The sequence below is a fragment of the Platalea leucorodia genome, assembly GCF_965183815.1.
Source record: "Platalea leucorodia genome assembly, chromosome: 8".
In the NCBI taxonomy this organism is placed as follows: Eukaryota; Metazoa; Chordata; class Aves; order Pelecaniformes; family Threskiornithidae; genus Platalea; species Platalea leucorodia.
The window spans coordinates 35141124-35155614 of NC_138830.1; the positions used below are offsets into that span (position 1 = coordinate 35141124).

Here is a 14491-nt window from a genome sequence, read left to right on the forward strand (position 1 = left end):
AGCACCGCTGCCTGTCCCTGCCGGCGCGCACTGCTGCCGGCAGCGCTGGGCCTGGGGCTCTCCCTTCCTCCAGGCTGCAGCCGTACAGACGTGGCTGCTGTGCTGGACCATCCCCATCCCCCCCAGGCTCCTTCCCCCACCTCCTGCCTCCCGTCCCCTCCGGCCTGTGGGACCCTGCCCTCCTGGCCCATGGCTCGGTTGCACCCCGGGTTTGCCCAGCTTGCCCAGAGCCATGAGCCCAGCCTTGCCGGCGGCCGTGCGGCTCGTGCCTTCTCCCCGCCAAGCCAGGGCCGCGGCACAAACAACCCATGCACAACACCCTGGCTGGGGATGGTTTAATTTCCACACCAGCTTGGCGCTAGAGCGGGCTGTTCGGAAGGGAGAAGGGCAGCTGAGGGAGGTCACTCTCCAGCTCTGCGGCGGGAAGGTCCCTGCAGGGTGCCAGCTTGGCGACAGCAGCGGCGTGTCCCCTCCAGAGGCACCCAACACCCAGCGGCACTGGGGGCACAGGCTTGCACCCAGCACGTGGGGTGCCGTGGCTTGGGGCTGTCCTGGGACTGGAAGAAGCAACTCTTGGCTAATGCCACCCCTCCAAAACATCCCCAGGGTGCTGGAGACACGAGCTCAGCCAGGAGCCAGGCTCCCTGCTCCAGAGATGGAGCTCCATGGAGGTATCACCCAGCGTGGGCAGGATGTGGGCCACAGCAGAGAGTGTCTGATGGATCTGGGGGAGGAAAAGGAAACAAATGGCCCTTCCCAAGGGAGAGAGGGTCTTTATTAACCACCTGGCAGATGGTGAGGAACCGGATGATGACGAAGGACCAGGTGATGGTGAGGAACCCACGGCGTCAGGCTGGGGGGTTCCCACCCAGGTCAGGGCAATGGCTCGGAGCTGAGCCCAGCCCTCACCCTGAGCCGTGCTGAGGTCTGCGCCCCCCCCCAGAAGCCCTCCTTGGCCCCTCGTCGCATCGGGACCACAGTCCAGACACAGCCCAGCTGCCAATTTAGGAGGAGGATGCTGTTGGACCCGACTGTTGTGGGGGCATCATCTCCCTGCCCTGGGGGCTGTCACAGTGTGATGGCGACAGAGGAAGGTGAGGGGCAGAAGAAGATGCTGTTTCGGGGATGCTGACGTAGAGCACGCGCCCTTCTCACCAGGTCCCAGCACCATAGGTCCCCTCAGCCCCCTGTCCCCCTGTGTGGGGGAGCAGGGGGGGTCCTCCTGAGCCATGGTCTGGGCTTAGCATGGCAGTGGGGTCTTCCTGAGCCACAGTCCAGGCTTGGCACAGCACCAGGGTCCTCCTGAGCCACGGGCTCGGCACAGCAGCCAGCACTGGCTGGTGCCCGGGGCTGCTGGCTCAGGGGTCCCGCTGCCACAGGGAGATGTGCTCCTGGGCTGTGATGGGACACGGAGAGTCAGTGCCCCCCACACCAGGAAGGACCCAGGGGTCTGGGCAGGGCTGGCAGTGGGGCACAGACCCAGCAGAGCCAGGGGCCGGCACCCCCAGAAAAGTGTGGGAGAAGGCTCCTGGCCACTCACTCACCGAACTGGCAGATGTACCGGTTTCGGGTCTTGCAGCGCTGGTCGTTCCAGTTGAAGGCAGCTGATGCTTGCATCTCCACGCAGTTCCCAAACCTGTGCCCCGGCAGGAGAGTGGTGAAGCCAGCCAGCGCGGTGGCACAGTGGTGACACCACACAGAGGTCAGGTGTCCTCTGGATCCAGTGGGCACTTACCCCTGGTTGTCCGGCTGCCCAAAAGCGAAGCTGGTGAAGGAGGATGGCTCGCCCACATCCCAGCGGAAGGAAGCCTTGGACGTCTTGTAGGTGAGACCTGGGGGAGCGGGAGGTGGGGTGGCACATCCACCTGTACCCCGGGCACCCCGCACCCTGCCTGCTGCCATCACTCACCAATCCAGAAGTTCCCAGTCTCAAAATCGGTGTCTGTTACCCTGTTACCGGTCTCCAAGCGGCTGAGGTAGAAAGCCAGGATGTCCTGGACCTTCTGGTTTCCGATCTGGGCCAGCATCGCCCCTTTCTCCTGTGGGGAAGGGAGTGAGTCAGCTCCAAATACGCGGCTCAGACTCACGCCAGGCAGTGGAGAGATGCACGGGAGTGTTATGAGCATGGGTGGCATTTTTCAGCCTCAAAGGGATGCCCAGAGCATCCCGGGAGCTCACCTGGCACTTTATTTTGGCCCCGTAGTAGGTGTCAGCCTCAGGGGACACCATGAAGCAGCTGCCGTCTATCTGCACGTCGCAGGCATGGAAAGGGAACCGAATCTTCACTGGGGACACAGGCAGGCACAGGTGGGTCCCTGTGACGGCAGAGCCGGGCCCACCGGAGGACCCTTAGCCCCGCTCCGGGGGTCCCTGCCTGCAGATCCCTGCTGCCACCCCGAAGCAGCACAGGTGGGCGCAGACTCACTGCCGCACTCGGCTCCACCGTAGCCCATGTCACAGAGGCAGGAGCACTCCTCCTTCCTGAACTTCCCGTGGAGGCACTGCCCGCTGCACCTCACTGTGGGCAAGATGCCGCATTAGCTGGTGGGGAGCTCGGCAGCCCCTGCCCACCCCGGCTGAGTTTGCGTTGCACACCTGGGCACTGCACTGAGCTGCCCGTGCTGCACTGGCCGTGCACACGTGTGCACTGAGCTGACCTGGTACACGCACATGGTGCACCACTGTGTGCATGCGGGCACCGAGCAGACCATGAATGCTGCAGCGGCCATGCCCACGCATGCACTGCACTGACCCTGTGCATGCAGCACACTGTCCATGCACACGCATGCACTGCACCTATCCTGTGCATGCCTACATCGCACCAGCCATGCACGCGCATGCACTGCACCTACCCTACGCACTGCACTGACCTTGTGCATGCATGCACTGCACCAACCCTTTGAACACATGCACTGCACCAGCCATGCACACACATGCAGTGCACTGACCCTGCATGTGCATGCAGCACACTGTCCATGCACACGCATGCACTGCACCTATCTTGTGCATGCCTACATTGCACCAGCCATGCACACGCATGCACTGCACTGGCACTGCACACACGTGCACTGTACCCACCCTGCACACGCATGCACTGCGGTGGCCATGCATGGGCATCTCTAGAGGCGAGGGGAGACAGGGGTTGTGCGGGTGCCCATCTCACCTTGGCAGTACCTGCCCGTGTAGCCAGGGGGACAGGCGCATTGGCAGCTGCTCATGTCGAGGCGCCCACTGTTTCTGCAGCTCATGCGGCAGGGGTTCCTGGGCACCTCTGGGCACAGCAGAGAGGCGTCGTGGGTGTCAAGGGCTGCGGCACGGCTGGGAGCCACACAGGGGCCGGGGGGACCGTGGGGACTCACCACAGAGCCCGCCACCGTGGTCCCAGGACTTGAAGCAGCCGGAGAGGCCAGCAGTGCAGAGGGAGCACCAGGGCCCCTGCTTGTAGGGCAGGACAGGCGTGCCCCCCACCTCCCAGTTGCCCCTGTTGCCGGAGGCAGCTGGAGGCGGCTGGCCCAGCTCCCTGCCCCGCCCACACAGCCAAGCCACACCCCTTTCTGGGACAAGGCCACTGCCATGCCTCATAACCACGCCCACTTCCAGCACACAGCCACGCCCACAGTTCCAGTCCCCACCCACCACCAGGGCAAGGCCACGCCCCCACGCCCTCACCACGCATCCCCATAGGCCAGCCCTCACCCCCCTCTTCCTGTGGAGACCCCGCCCACACCGGGAGGAGGGCTTCTCCCAGCCCCGCCCACCCCTGGGCCACCGCACCCCAGTCCCCATTGACACCCCACCCACACGGCCCAGCCCCGCCCACTCACGCCAAGGCCCCGCCCCTTCCCGCTCAGGCCCCGCCCCCAGCAGCCCCTTACCCCGGGGAGTAGGCGCAGGCGAAGGCCTCGCTGGGGCCATGGCCGCCGGTGCAGAGGTGCCGGCCGCAGCCCAGCCGCCCCGCCGTGGCCCACACCAGCTGCGAGAGAGCGTGTGTCACCCCGGGTCCCCGGACCCCCCATGTCCCCCCTAGCCCCCATGCCCACCTGGGTGTAATGGCGGCAGGTGGCATTGCTGGCGCAGCGCCCCGTCCCGTAGTCGTAGTGTCGGCCCTCGGCGAACCAGCGCTCCAGCACGGCTCCGAAGCCCCCGGCGCCCGCTGGCAGCAGGGCCTCGCTCCAGCCCAGCTGCGGGGCAGGCGGTGGAGCAGGGCCCTCCAGGCAGCTGGCTGCCCGCGCCCCCGCCAGCTGCCCCAGCTCCTCACTCCACTCCTGCAGGGGTGCGGATGGTGCCATGAGCCACCGAGGGTCCCTGGGGACAGCCCCGATGAGGGGATGCTGGGGCACAGCAGGGAACCACCCAGGGGGTCAGTCCAGGGGATGATTGGGGGACATCGGAGGGTTGACGTGGGGGATGCTGCAAGGGACCCCAGGGGGTCAGCCCAGCCCTTGGTGTGTGCAGGTGTGGGATAACTGGGGGACATCGAGGGCCATCATGGGACATGGGGGACCCCACAAGGGAGCCCAAGGGACCAGCCTTGTCCTTGGTGTGCACAGGCGTGGGATGATCAGGGGACATCGAGGGGCATCACAGGACGTGGGGGACACCGCAGGGGACCACTCCTGACCTTGGTGTGTGCAGGTGTGGGATGATTAGGGAACATGAAGGGCCATCACAGGATGCGGGGGACCCCACAGGGGACCCCAAGGGACCAGCCTTGTCCTTGGTGTGCACAGATGTGGGGTGATCAGGGGACACCGAGGGCCATCATGGGACATGGAGGACCTCATGGGTGTCCCCAGGGGACCAGCCCTACCCTTGATGAGCGCTGGGTCTGGCAGTGCCGGTGGCACGTCCTTCCCCAGGGGCCCCACACCAGCCAGCCCTTCCGCTTCGTTAGCTTGTTAACGAAATACTGCGTGGTACCTATGGGCTGCCCCCCCCCGGTCATGGGGTGGGAGGTGGATGGGACATCCAAGGTGGGGGAGGACCTGAGGGGGGGCTCACCAGCTTCTGCATGTTGGCGGCGGGGGGCTGCACTTTGCTCCTCAGCTTGTTGTGCAGCGAGAGCACCAGAAAGGTCTCCTTCATGCTGAGAGCTGGGGGGGACGACACAGACAGCAGGGAATTGGGATGGGGCCAAGCGGGCCGTGGGGTGCAGCTGCCTTCCCCATATCCCTGGCTGGACCCCCCGAAGGGTCTGGCCGCAGCTGGGATACGGGGAAGGCACCCGGGTCTCCATGGAGATTCGAGGGGAGAGAAGAAAGCGCTTTTGGGCTGGGAGCACAAAAGGGGCAGGGGCCGGGGGGGGGTTCAACCCGCTGAGCCCCCGTCTCGCACGGGTGGGCTGAGACCGCCAGGAATGTACCCGTCCTCCCCTCCCCGCCTCTGTCCTGCCAGCACCCAGACCCCGCCGGCCTGGACCCATCGCTAGCCCCCCATCACCAGCCCCATGCCCCCCTCTCCCAGCTCCAACCCATCCCCAGCCTCAGCTCCCCCCATCCCCATCCCATCACCAGCTCCATCCCACCACCAGCACCATGCCCCCCCTCCCAGCCCCAGCCCCAGCCCCATCCCCCATCACCTACCGAGACCCCATTGCCATCCCTGGGTCCCCATCACCCAGCCAGCCCCCTGCCTGGTCCCAGGGCACGATGCTCAGGGTGCACCCACGCCCCCCAAACCAGCTGCCCCCCAGCCCTGCTGCTGGCAGCAGATCCCCCAAGCCCCTCTCCCAATTACCTCCTGGAGCCAGTGCAGACAACTTCTCCGAAGTATCTGACCTCATCTCACCCACTTTCCACGCCAGGAAGTTGCAAACCAGCAGCACCAAGAGCTTCATGCAGGTGCCTGGGGGGGGGGGGAACCAGACCCCCACGGCTCTGGAGGCAGAATTCAGGAGAGACGAGTTGCCCCGCAGCAGCCCTGGCGTCGGGGTGAGCTCGGCTGTGCGCTCCTGCGCGTTTTTGTGTGCTTGTGTGTGTGTCTGGTTGCAGGATTTGATCCTATTCAGGACTCCAGACAGGCACTGCTGGTCAGCTTGAACAAAAGCTTGACGGGTGACTAATAGCTCCGTCAAAACAGTTGCTCGCTGGCGCGAATGCGGCAGACAACTCCTGGGGCCGCGGGCTGCAGTCCTGCCGGGATGCCCCGCAGCGGGGTTGGCCCTCTGTGCTCTGCCCCAGCCCCGCTGCCGAGCCGGGGTCAGGATGGGAAGGCAGGCAGGAGCAGTGGTCCAAAGCAGCACCCACTTCGGGGCACTAGGAGATTGGATGCCAAGGGGCTGGGGGCAGCTAAGGGGGCCCCTGCTGCCAGCTCGCCTCCTGCCCCATGAATTAAACATGCCGGGGAGGTAACACACACCGCCACGGGCATGAAGCCAAATACCCGCTCCAGCGAGCTGGGCAGCATGGTTACGGGGTGGGAGGATGTGAGGGCCGGGGGGCCGGCGGTGGGAGAGATGCTGAGCTCAGGGGGGTCACGTCTCAGCAGGCGCTCGGGGTTGGGCAGGGGTCCCGGAGCCCACTCTGCTTGGGGGGCTCAGTAGCACCCCAATGGCTTTGGCGCAGTTCAGGGCTCCCAGCACCCATGCCGGGAGGCTGGGGGTGCTCACCTGGCACAGGGCAGATGTGTAGGCTCCAGACATTCCTGCTCGGGGGTGGCTGGGGGACAGCCACATGCTGCCATGCCCCTTCCTCTGGGCTGTCATGTGCGGGAGGGACCAAGAGCATCCCACCCACCAGCTATTGGGGCTGAGCTGGATGTCAGCAGAAATCCAGCTCTGAACGCCTTCAGTTCCCTGGCCCTGAGCCTAACCTTAACCCTGGCCTGAACCCCAGCCCTAATGCTAATGCCAACCCCAACCCTCATCTAAACCTTCCTGTTCGTATGGACCTTAACCCTTGGCACCAGTCCTAACACTAACCTTAACCCGAACCCTAATACAAAACCTGACCTTAGCCCTAACCATGAGTCTAATGCTAACCCTAACCCCAACCCTAACCCTAATGCTAACCCCAGCCCTAACCCTAATGCTAACCTCAACCCTAACCCTAATGCTGACCCTAACATTAACCCTGACCCTAATGTTAATGCCAACCCTAATGCTAACCTGTACCCCAACTCTAGGCTGCACTGGAGCCCTGGAGTCCCCCTCTAAGCTCCAGCCATGGCTGAGCTCACCCCAGCAAAGCTGTGCCGAGGCTGGCAAGTCCATGGCACTGCTGAACTGCCCTCCTCGGCAGCGCCAGCCCCACCGGAGAGCCGGACCCTGATGCTGAACCCAAAGCCATCCCTTCTCCCAAGAGACTTTCCCACGCCTAGCAAACACACGGGATGAGCCTCATCCTGCACCCCCGCGTGCCAGGGAGCCCCGGAGCCGTGTCTGGCTGTGGGGGGAGCCTGGCACCGGCGGTACCGCAGCAATTGCCGTGACAGCCACCACCTGGCCCCAGAATCTGCTGGCCCTGTGACATGAAAGGCCCCAAAGCCTCTGATGTCTGGAGAGGGAAGGGAAGGGAGAGGCTGGCGCCAATGCCAAGGGGAAACTTTCCTATGGCTTGGCCTCGGCCAGGGGAAAAACCAACAAACACACGGGCACACGCCGTGGATAAATCCCAGGGAGCACAGGAGCCCAGCTGCAAGCAAGCAGGGCAGAACCAGAGCACCGGCGTCTCGTCCCTGAAGCCTGCGTGGCCTGAGCCAGCCCCGACGTGATGCTCCTCGTCCCGCTGCCAGCCTGGCTGACCCTGGGCATCCTGCAGCTGCCCCTCGGCAGCGCCCGGGTAAGAACCCTTGTGCCCCCCCCCCATCCCCCTTGCAGACCCCTCCACTGGGGACTTTTCAGCACCCATCTCCCAGCCCCCAGCACCCCGTCACTGTCCCAGGGTGGGGGGTACGGCACGGCCACAGTGCTCACAGGGCTGTCAAGGGCCAGGGGGTACGGTCATGGGGCTTTTCCCCTGCAGCAGCAAGATGATGCTAAATCCACCAAGGGCATCCGAGCTGCTCCTCAGCACCCAGGTGCCAGGGCAGGACCAGGCAGAGGGGCTGAGGCTGGAACAGATATGGAGGCAGGGGTAGACCCTGCACTGGGATTGGGAGGAAAGGGTTCTGCCCAGGGCAGGGTATCCAAACCAACCCCAAAGATGCTGCCTGCCTGGGAGGGTCCCCCTGGGCTGTGGCAGGGTGGCAGGGGAGCCCAGCGGCTGACAGGGATGTCCTTGCATCCCCCCAGGAGTGCCTGAGCCAGCAGCAAGCACTCAGTGCAGTGCGGCAGATGCAGAAGCTGCTGGCGGCGCAGGAGGCTGCTCACCTGCAAGGCACGCGCGGTCTCCGGCAGCAGCTCTCTGTCCTCCAGAGCCACCTCCAGAAACAGGCAACCAAACGCAACGGTAACCCCAGCCGGCTCACCGTCACGGGGGTGACATCCCCACAGGGCCAGCTCAGACCCCTGGTCCCTCGGTGAGCAGCCTGGGCAAGGGACCCCCAGCTTCTCGCTGGGGTTGGTGTTGGCTCCAGCCTGGCGATGTCCATCCTCACCCATATCTGTCTGTCCGCAGAGACCTGTCCGCAGCCGGTGGTGCCCCTGAATGGATGGATACTGGGCCGGAGCATGCGGGTGGGCCATGACGTTCACTTCGTCTGTGACGCCGGCTTCCGGCTGGTGGGCTCGGAGACACGCACCTGCCGGCACAACCGCACGTGGAGCGGCACCCAGCCTTTCTGCAGAAGTGAAGTGGAGTGGGGCCGGGTGCCATGGGCTCATCCCTGCCCGGGGGCTCCTCTGTCACCCCGAGCTGCAGGGTCCCATCACTCTGCTCCCCTGGGTGCAGGGAGAGCAGCCCAGAGGCTGCAGCAATGGGCACCGAGGCTGGGCAGCAGGATGGGGTGAGGATGAGCTTCTCCAGCGGGTGTTCATGAGCTCCTTCTTCCTAGGTATTGATGACTGCTCCAGCAACCCCTGTGCCAACGGTGGGACCTGCGTGGATGACAACCAGGGCTACACGTGCCTCTGCCCCCGGGGCTGGTCAGGCCCCAGCTGCCACAGCCCCATCTATGCCTGTACGTGCCTGGGTTTGGGCTGCAGAGGACATGGATGCTCATGGGGACAGCACCTGGCCATGCTGCACCCATCTCCCCCTTCCTTGGCAGCCCCCCGGGACCTCAGGCCTCACCCATCTCCCCATGCCCCCCACCCCAGCAGTGACACCCGCTCCCCCCCACAGACTGGGTGACACTGAGCAATGCCTCCTTCAGCCGCCAGCCCCGCTGTGCCGAGGGCCACCTGGGCTCCCGGCGCTGCAACTGTGACGCTGGCTTCCAGATGCGAGCTGGTGGTGTGTGCCACGGTAAAAAGGGGGTGAGGATGGGGCGGGGGGGGGAAACTGAGGCTTGGCATTGATGGGAGCCCCAGCCGTCCCCACTTTGTCCCCCCAGATGTGGATGAGTGCCAGCTCTTCCAGTCCAGCCCCCAGACCCGGCTTTGCCTCCACAACTGCCTCAACCTCCCCGGCTCCTACCGCTGCCTCTGCCCCCCCGGCTACCTGCTCCACGCTGACCGCAATGCCTGCGAGGGTAAGAGCGGCAGGTGCAGGGCAGAGAGCATCCCGCGGGACCAGGGGTGCAGCAGGGAGCAGCAGGGACAGCCCCACTCACCCTGTGTAACCACTGCAGATGTCAACGAGTGTGCCGGGAAGCAGCACAACTGCACCCAGGGCGATCTCTGCATCAACACCTTCGGGGGCCACCGTTGCGTGCGCCCCAAGTGCCCCCCACCACGCCACAACACCAGCTACGTCAAGATCTCTGCCTTGTGAGTACCGCGTGTGGCTCGGGCTGTGTCATGCTCTCTCCCCCAGGTGATGGATCCTACAGTGCCCTGGGGACCATACCACATCACCCAGGGGCAGCAGGGAGAGTGCCAGCCACCGCTGGTAGCAAATTGCCACGGGGGTGCCTGGGTGTGTTCGGCACGCTCCCCGATGGTCTCGGGATGCTGGTGGCTGGGGGTATGGGTGGGAGCACCCTGATACAGGGTGGCTTTATCCAGGACCCCAGTCCCCCAGAGCTCTAGCGTGGGGTGACCAATGCCGTTTCCCCTCCGCTGCACATCCATGCAGTGCCATTGGCTGCCATCCAGCAGGCAAAACCCCCCTGGTTCTGCTCTTGAGACTAAACTGCTTCGTGGCTGAACACAAGCCACCTAAGTGGAGGAGCATCCCTGCTCCGGACAAGTTCCTCTGCGGGAGGCACACCTGAGCCTGGCTCCATCCCTGGCCTCCAGACGGGACTGCGGTACCCCCGGTCCCAGCCTCAGAGCGTGACCCAGAGCTGCGTCCCTGCGAAGCATGGCATTTGCCTGGCAGAGGCAGGGGTGGGACAGAGATCCGATGCCGGGTACACTCAGAGGTGGCTGTCTTGGGTTGCTCTGCTGCAGGACTGGCAGTGGGGCTGGAGATGCTGCCTGTGGCACAGAACATCCTTGTTCGTAAGGATGCAGGCAGCTCCCTGAGAGCCAAACCATGGCACTGAGCGGTGGTACCCCTTCTCTGCTGGCAGCCAGTGCGAGAGGAACCCCTGCCCCATGGAGAGCCGAGCCTGCCGCCTGGCCGCCACCTCCATCTCCTTCCACTACCTGCCGCTCCAGGCCAACCGCACTGTGCCCCACATCCTCTTCAAGATGTCCACCACCCGCTTCGTGGGCGACAGCCTGCGCTTCGCCATCATGGGCAGCCGGGGCCAGGGTGTCTTTGCCGTGCGGCGCTCTGACCGGCAGACAGGAGAGCTGGTGCTCACCAGCCCTGTGGCAGGGCCAGCCACGCTGGAGGTGGAGCTGGAGATGAGCGAGTTCTCCCGCAAGGTCCTCCTGGGCAAGCACATCTTCAAGGTCACAGCCTTTGTGTCCCCATACGAGTTTTGATCCCCTTTGGAGGTGGGTGTGGGGCCAAGCAAGGGTCTCTCCTGGTGAGTGATGGAACGGGCTTAGCTCAGTGGTCCCAGTTCTTGTCCCACTGGAGACGTCCCTCTCCCGTAACGCTTGCTCATGGCTGGTAGGGCAAAGCCACCGCAGCAGAAACAGTGCCCGTCTCAAAGGCTGCAAGGAAAATCCTGCGGGCAATGGGGGGACCAGCCTGGAGGTGCTTGCCTCTGCCAGCCCCCCTCCTCTCTGCCTGCACAGCACATGGACGGGCATGGCAGAGCGAGCCGATGGCATGCGCCGTGCAGGTCCGGCTCCTTGTATCTTGTAACCTCTAAATAAAAGAAAAGTGGCTGTAGGAAGGGTATCCTCCTTGCTCTGCGCCTGCTGTGTGGGAGCAGCCCCGTGCTCCTGGGGCAAGCTCCTGGGGAGAGCTGGGGGCTGTGGTCACAGCAGGGTCCCCTTGCAGAGCTCAGAGTGCCAGTCAAGCCCACCTGGGATCATTCAGTGTCCGTGTCCCTCCCAGGACCACTGTTCCTGGGGGCCACACTGAAGAGCCCCCCAGTGCAGGAGTGGGAGATGGGCTGAATATGCTGCCCTGCACAGCCAAGGCTCATCCCCAGCCCCTTTTGCAGGTGCCAGGAAAGTGCAGTGGGGCTCCCTGGCACCAGGTGAGCAGGGGATGGCAACCGGGGCCGTGCTTCCTTGCGGCCAGGACACTTGCCTCTGCAACAGCTCTGACAGGATTCGACCGCACGGGCGGTCAAAGCTGCAGCTCTGCAGCTCACTGAACACTTGAGCTGTTCCCCTGCTCCCGACTTGAGGAGGGTGGGCAGCCAGGACAAAAGAGGTGCAGCCCCCCACGCTCCTTGGGCACCCACTGCTACAACCAGCACAGCCAGACCCCTGCACAGGGAGAGCCGCTGGCAGCTGGAGGTTGAAAAGGTGATGAGGGCCTTTGGGGACAGCAAGCAAAGGACATGCTGCCCCCGGGACACCCTTCCCTCCACACACAGAAGCCTTCTTAGGTGAGCGGCCGGCCGGCCCGTGCCAGTGCCCCTCGCACAAAGCAGCCGCTGTGCACAGACCACAAGCAGCTCATAAAGACCTCCTTATGCACCTGTGGCCGGCACTGCCGCCAGCTCTGCTCGCCAGCTCCCGGGGCTCGGCACGGCTGCTTTGCTGGAGGAGGAGGAAAGCCTCCCCCAGGGCAGCAGCGCTGCAGGCTGGGCTGGCGGGGCTGGCTGCGCTGCGTCACGAAAATCCACAGCTGGACATGCCAACCGAGGAGAGAGGCTGGGATGCAAAGTAGAGAATTACAAGGGTAAATATTTATTCCTGCACATGAGATGTCCCAGCCAAATGGGGCACCCCAAATGGGGTTTTGCACAGGTTTCCTTCAAACCTTCAGGTACAACACAACTTGACTAATCACTAACACCCACATTACTGATTACTAATAATAGTAAAACTTTGAAAAGCAACAATATTTTTCTAGGATTTTTGCTGCTCGTCTATTGATGCAGACATCCCTGGAATCAGTCTTGCTGGAGTTACTGATCTATGACACCAGATGACGCTGGGAGGGTTTCAAAGCCATGTCAGAGGGGCTGGGATGCCGGCGTTATCTTGGTTGCCCAGGGGTATCCTTTATCCTTCACGGACAGCTCTAAGCTTCCATGAAGCAAAGTCTTTATCTCCAGGATTGGGCTGTCCTTTAGTTTGTTTTACTTAAGCACAAATAATACCAAAGTCTCCAGTAAAATTCCACTACCCCATTACATCACAGTGTATAATCTGAACTAATATATGTATTAACAAAGTTAATACATTTTCGTATTATAAAGACGGGTTGATATAATAGTTAGGGAAGGGAATTTTCCTAACAGTGTCTGGGGAGTGGGATGGCTGGCTCCAGCTCACAACCATCCTTCCACCGCCTGCTCCCAGAGCCTCTCCGGCCCTGGCCACCTCTAAATTCTTGGGTGTTTTCATAAAAACACAGCCAGCGTTACCAGCAAAACTTCACAGCTGGCTTTGGGGGGACGGAGGGAAACACAGGCACCCACCGCTCCTCCCCAAGGAAGCTTTTTGAAGGATCATGACTTTCTTGGCTTTCCCCATTCCCGGGGGGATTCACCACCTCCCTTAGCGATGAAAAGCCAGGATGGAGGGATGGTGTAGGTCTTTCCAATCCCAATTACCCAGTGCCACCAGTTGTAAAGCCCTTAGCTTGCAAAACCCCTGCCTGCACCTCAAACGATGCAACACAGGGGTGGGTGCTGAAGGGCTGGGGGGAGAAGGGCCTCCCCACAGAAGGCTGGGGCGTGCAGCTGCCGGGCTTTTGGGCATAAAGCCCTCGCTGGGCCTGCATTCCCCGGGTGTGCAGCCCTCGCTGCGAGGGCCCCACACCCGGGCTGATGTAAAGCGAAGCCTCGCTCCTTTCCCGCCTCCTCCGGCCGGATCGCGCCCGCCATTTTTTGTCCGCTGCGCCCCGCCGTAGCCCCGTCCGTTGCCATGGCGACGGGCCTAGCGGCCGAAACCCGCTGGAGGCGCCGGGAGCTGCCGTAGCGGCCTCGGCTGGGGGCCCCGCTACCCGCCTGGGCATGAAGCGGGTACGGGGCCGCTCTCAACCGCCTCTGCGGGGAGAAGGTGAGGAATGAGCGGTGCCGGAGCTCGCGGGAGGGGTTTACCCGGTCCTCCCAAGAGCCCGGGACCCCGCTCGCCCGGCCCGGTCCCCGGTGCCTGCCTGTACGTCCCCGGGAGGTGCCGGTGCCCCAGCGCGGCTGGTTGCATGCTCCTTCCTGCTGCCCAGCGCTTGGCTGTCCGGTGGCTGCGCATCCAAAGGGGTGAACCTGCTAACTCCTGGCTGACTTATAGTTAACTAGTATAGTTAACAACCACCGTCAACTCAGTTATCTCTCCTCTGTCTATGGTGACCGAGTAAGCCCTGATAGTGACTTCATGCCCCGTTTTTTATATTCAGTGTTTTCTGTAGCTGGGTAGAAAGGAGCGCCGGGCATACCCGCAGCATAGGGCACCCTGCCGGGAACGGGAGATGCTGTATCCTCAAGTCTCTTCACATATAGCTTTGTTTTTCATCAGTACCGGTGGATAATCAGTGCATCAGCTACAAGAGAAGCCATCGAGTTGAAAGGGAAAGGCAAGACGAACTTTGCTTCTGAAATGGGACAGACAAAGTGTTACGTGTGGCTTGCTTCCTTCTTGAGAGCCTGTTGCCAGGCTGGCACTGCTGTGGGATGACTGCAGCCTCAGGAATAGTTTAGTCAGGACATAGCTTACGCTAGCTTTAGTTGCAGTTCACCACGTAAAAAACTGTCGAATTGTACCACAGCTTTTGACATTAAATAACATAATGTTAAATCATCTGGTGTTATAAAACAGCAAAGTCTTGCAGCAAAAGAGGGATTCCAGGGTCTGGGTGGGCCTGGCTCTCCCGGTCAGGGTCTGATTGGGAGATAGGAGAAACCTGGGGAGTTCGTCAAATAATCTGAGCGGTTTTTGTAATAGGTAGCTCAAAGTGATGCGCAAGCAAGTTTTTAACATGCTAATGAAAAA

The 14491-nt window shown here is 62.7% G+C and overlaps 2 protein-coding genes across 2 annotated transcripts; one reads left to right on the forward strand and one right to left on the reverse strand.

Annotated features, from left to right (window-relative positions):
- Positions 1-1358: 1358 nt before the first annotated feature.
- LOC309594198 (C-type lectin domain family 18 member A-like) lies at positions 1359-5836 on the reverse strand (the record flags this gene model as incomplete). Its single annotated transcript, XM_082319597.1, has 12 exons — positions 1359-1396; positions 1545-1636; positions 1736-1832; positions 1910-2039; positions 2179-2285; positions 2426-2518; positions 3164-3271; positions 3360-3481; positions 3876-3973; positions 4041-4265; positions 5002-5093; positions 5737-5836. 12 exons carry the CDS (start codon positions 5834-5836, stop codon positions 1359-1361), a joined length of 1302 nt encoding a protein of 433 aa, XP_082175723.1.
- Positions 5837-7709: 1873 nt separating this feature from the next.
- On the forward strand, positions 7710-10915 carry LOC309593916 (fibulin-7-like; the record flags this gene model as incomplete). Its single annotated transcript, XM_082319067.1, has 8 exons — positions 7710-7778; positions 8231-8387; positions 8556-8726; positions 8932-9057; positions 9222-9344; positions 9433-9570; positions 9670-9808; positions 10555-10915. The coding sequence occupies 8 exons, from the start codon at positions 7710-7712 to the stop codon at positions 10913-10915; spliced, it is 1284 nt and encodes a 427-aa protein (XP_082175193.1).
- Positions 10916-14491: the final 3576 nt, after the last annotated feature.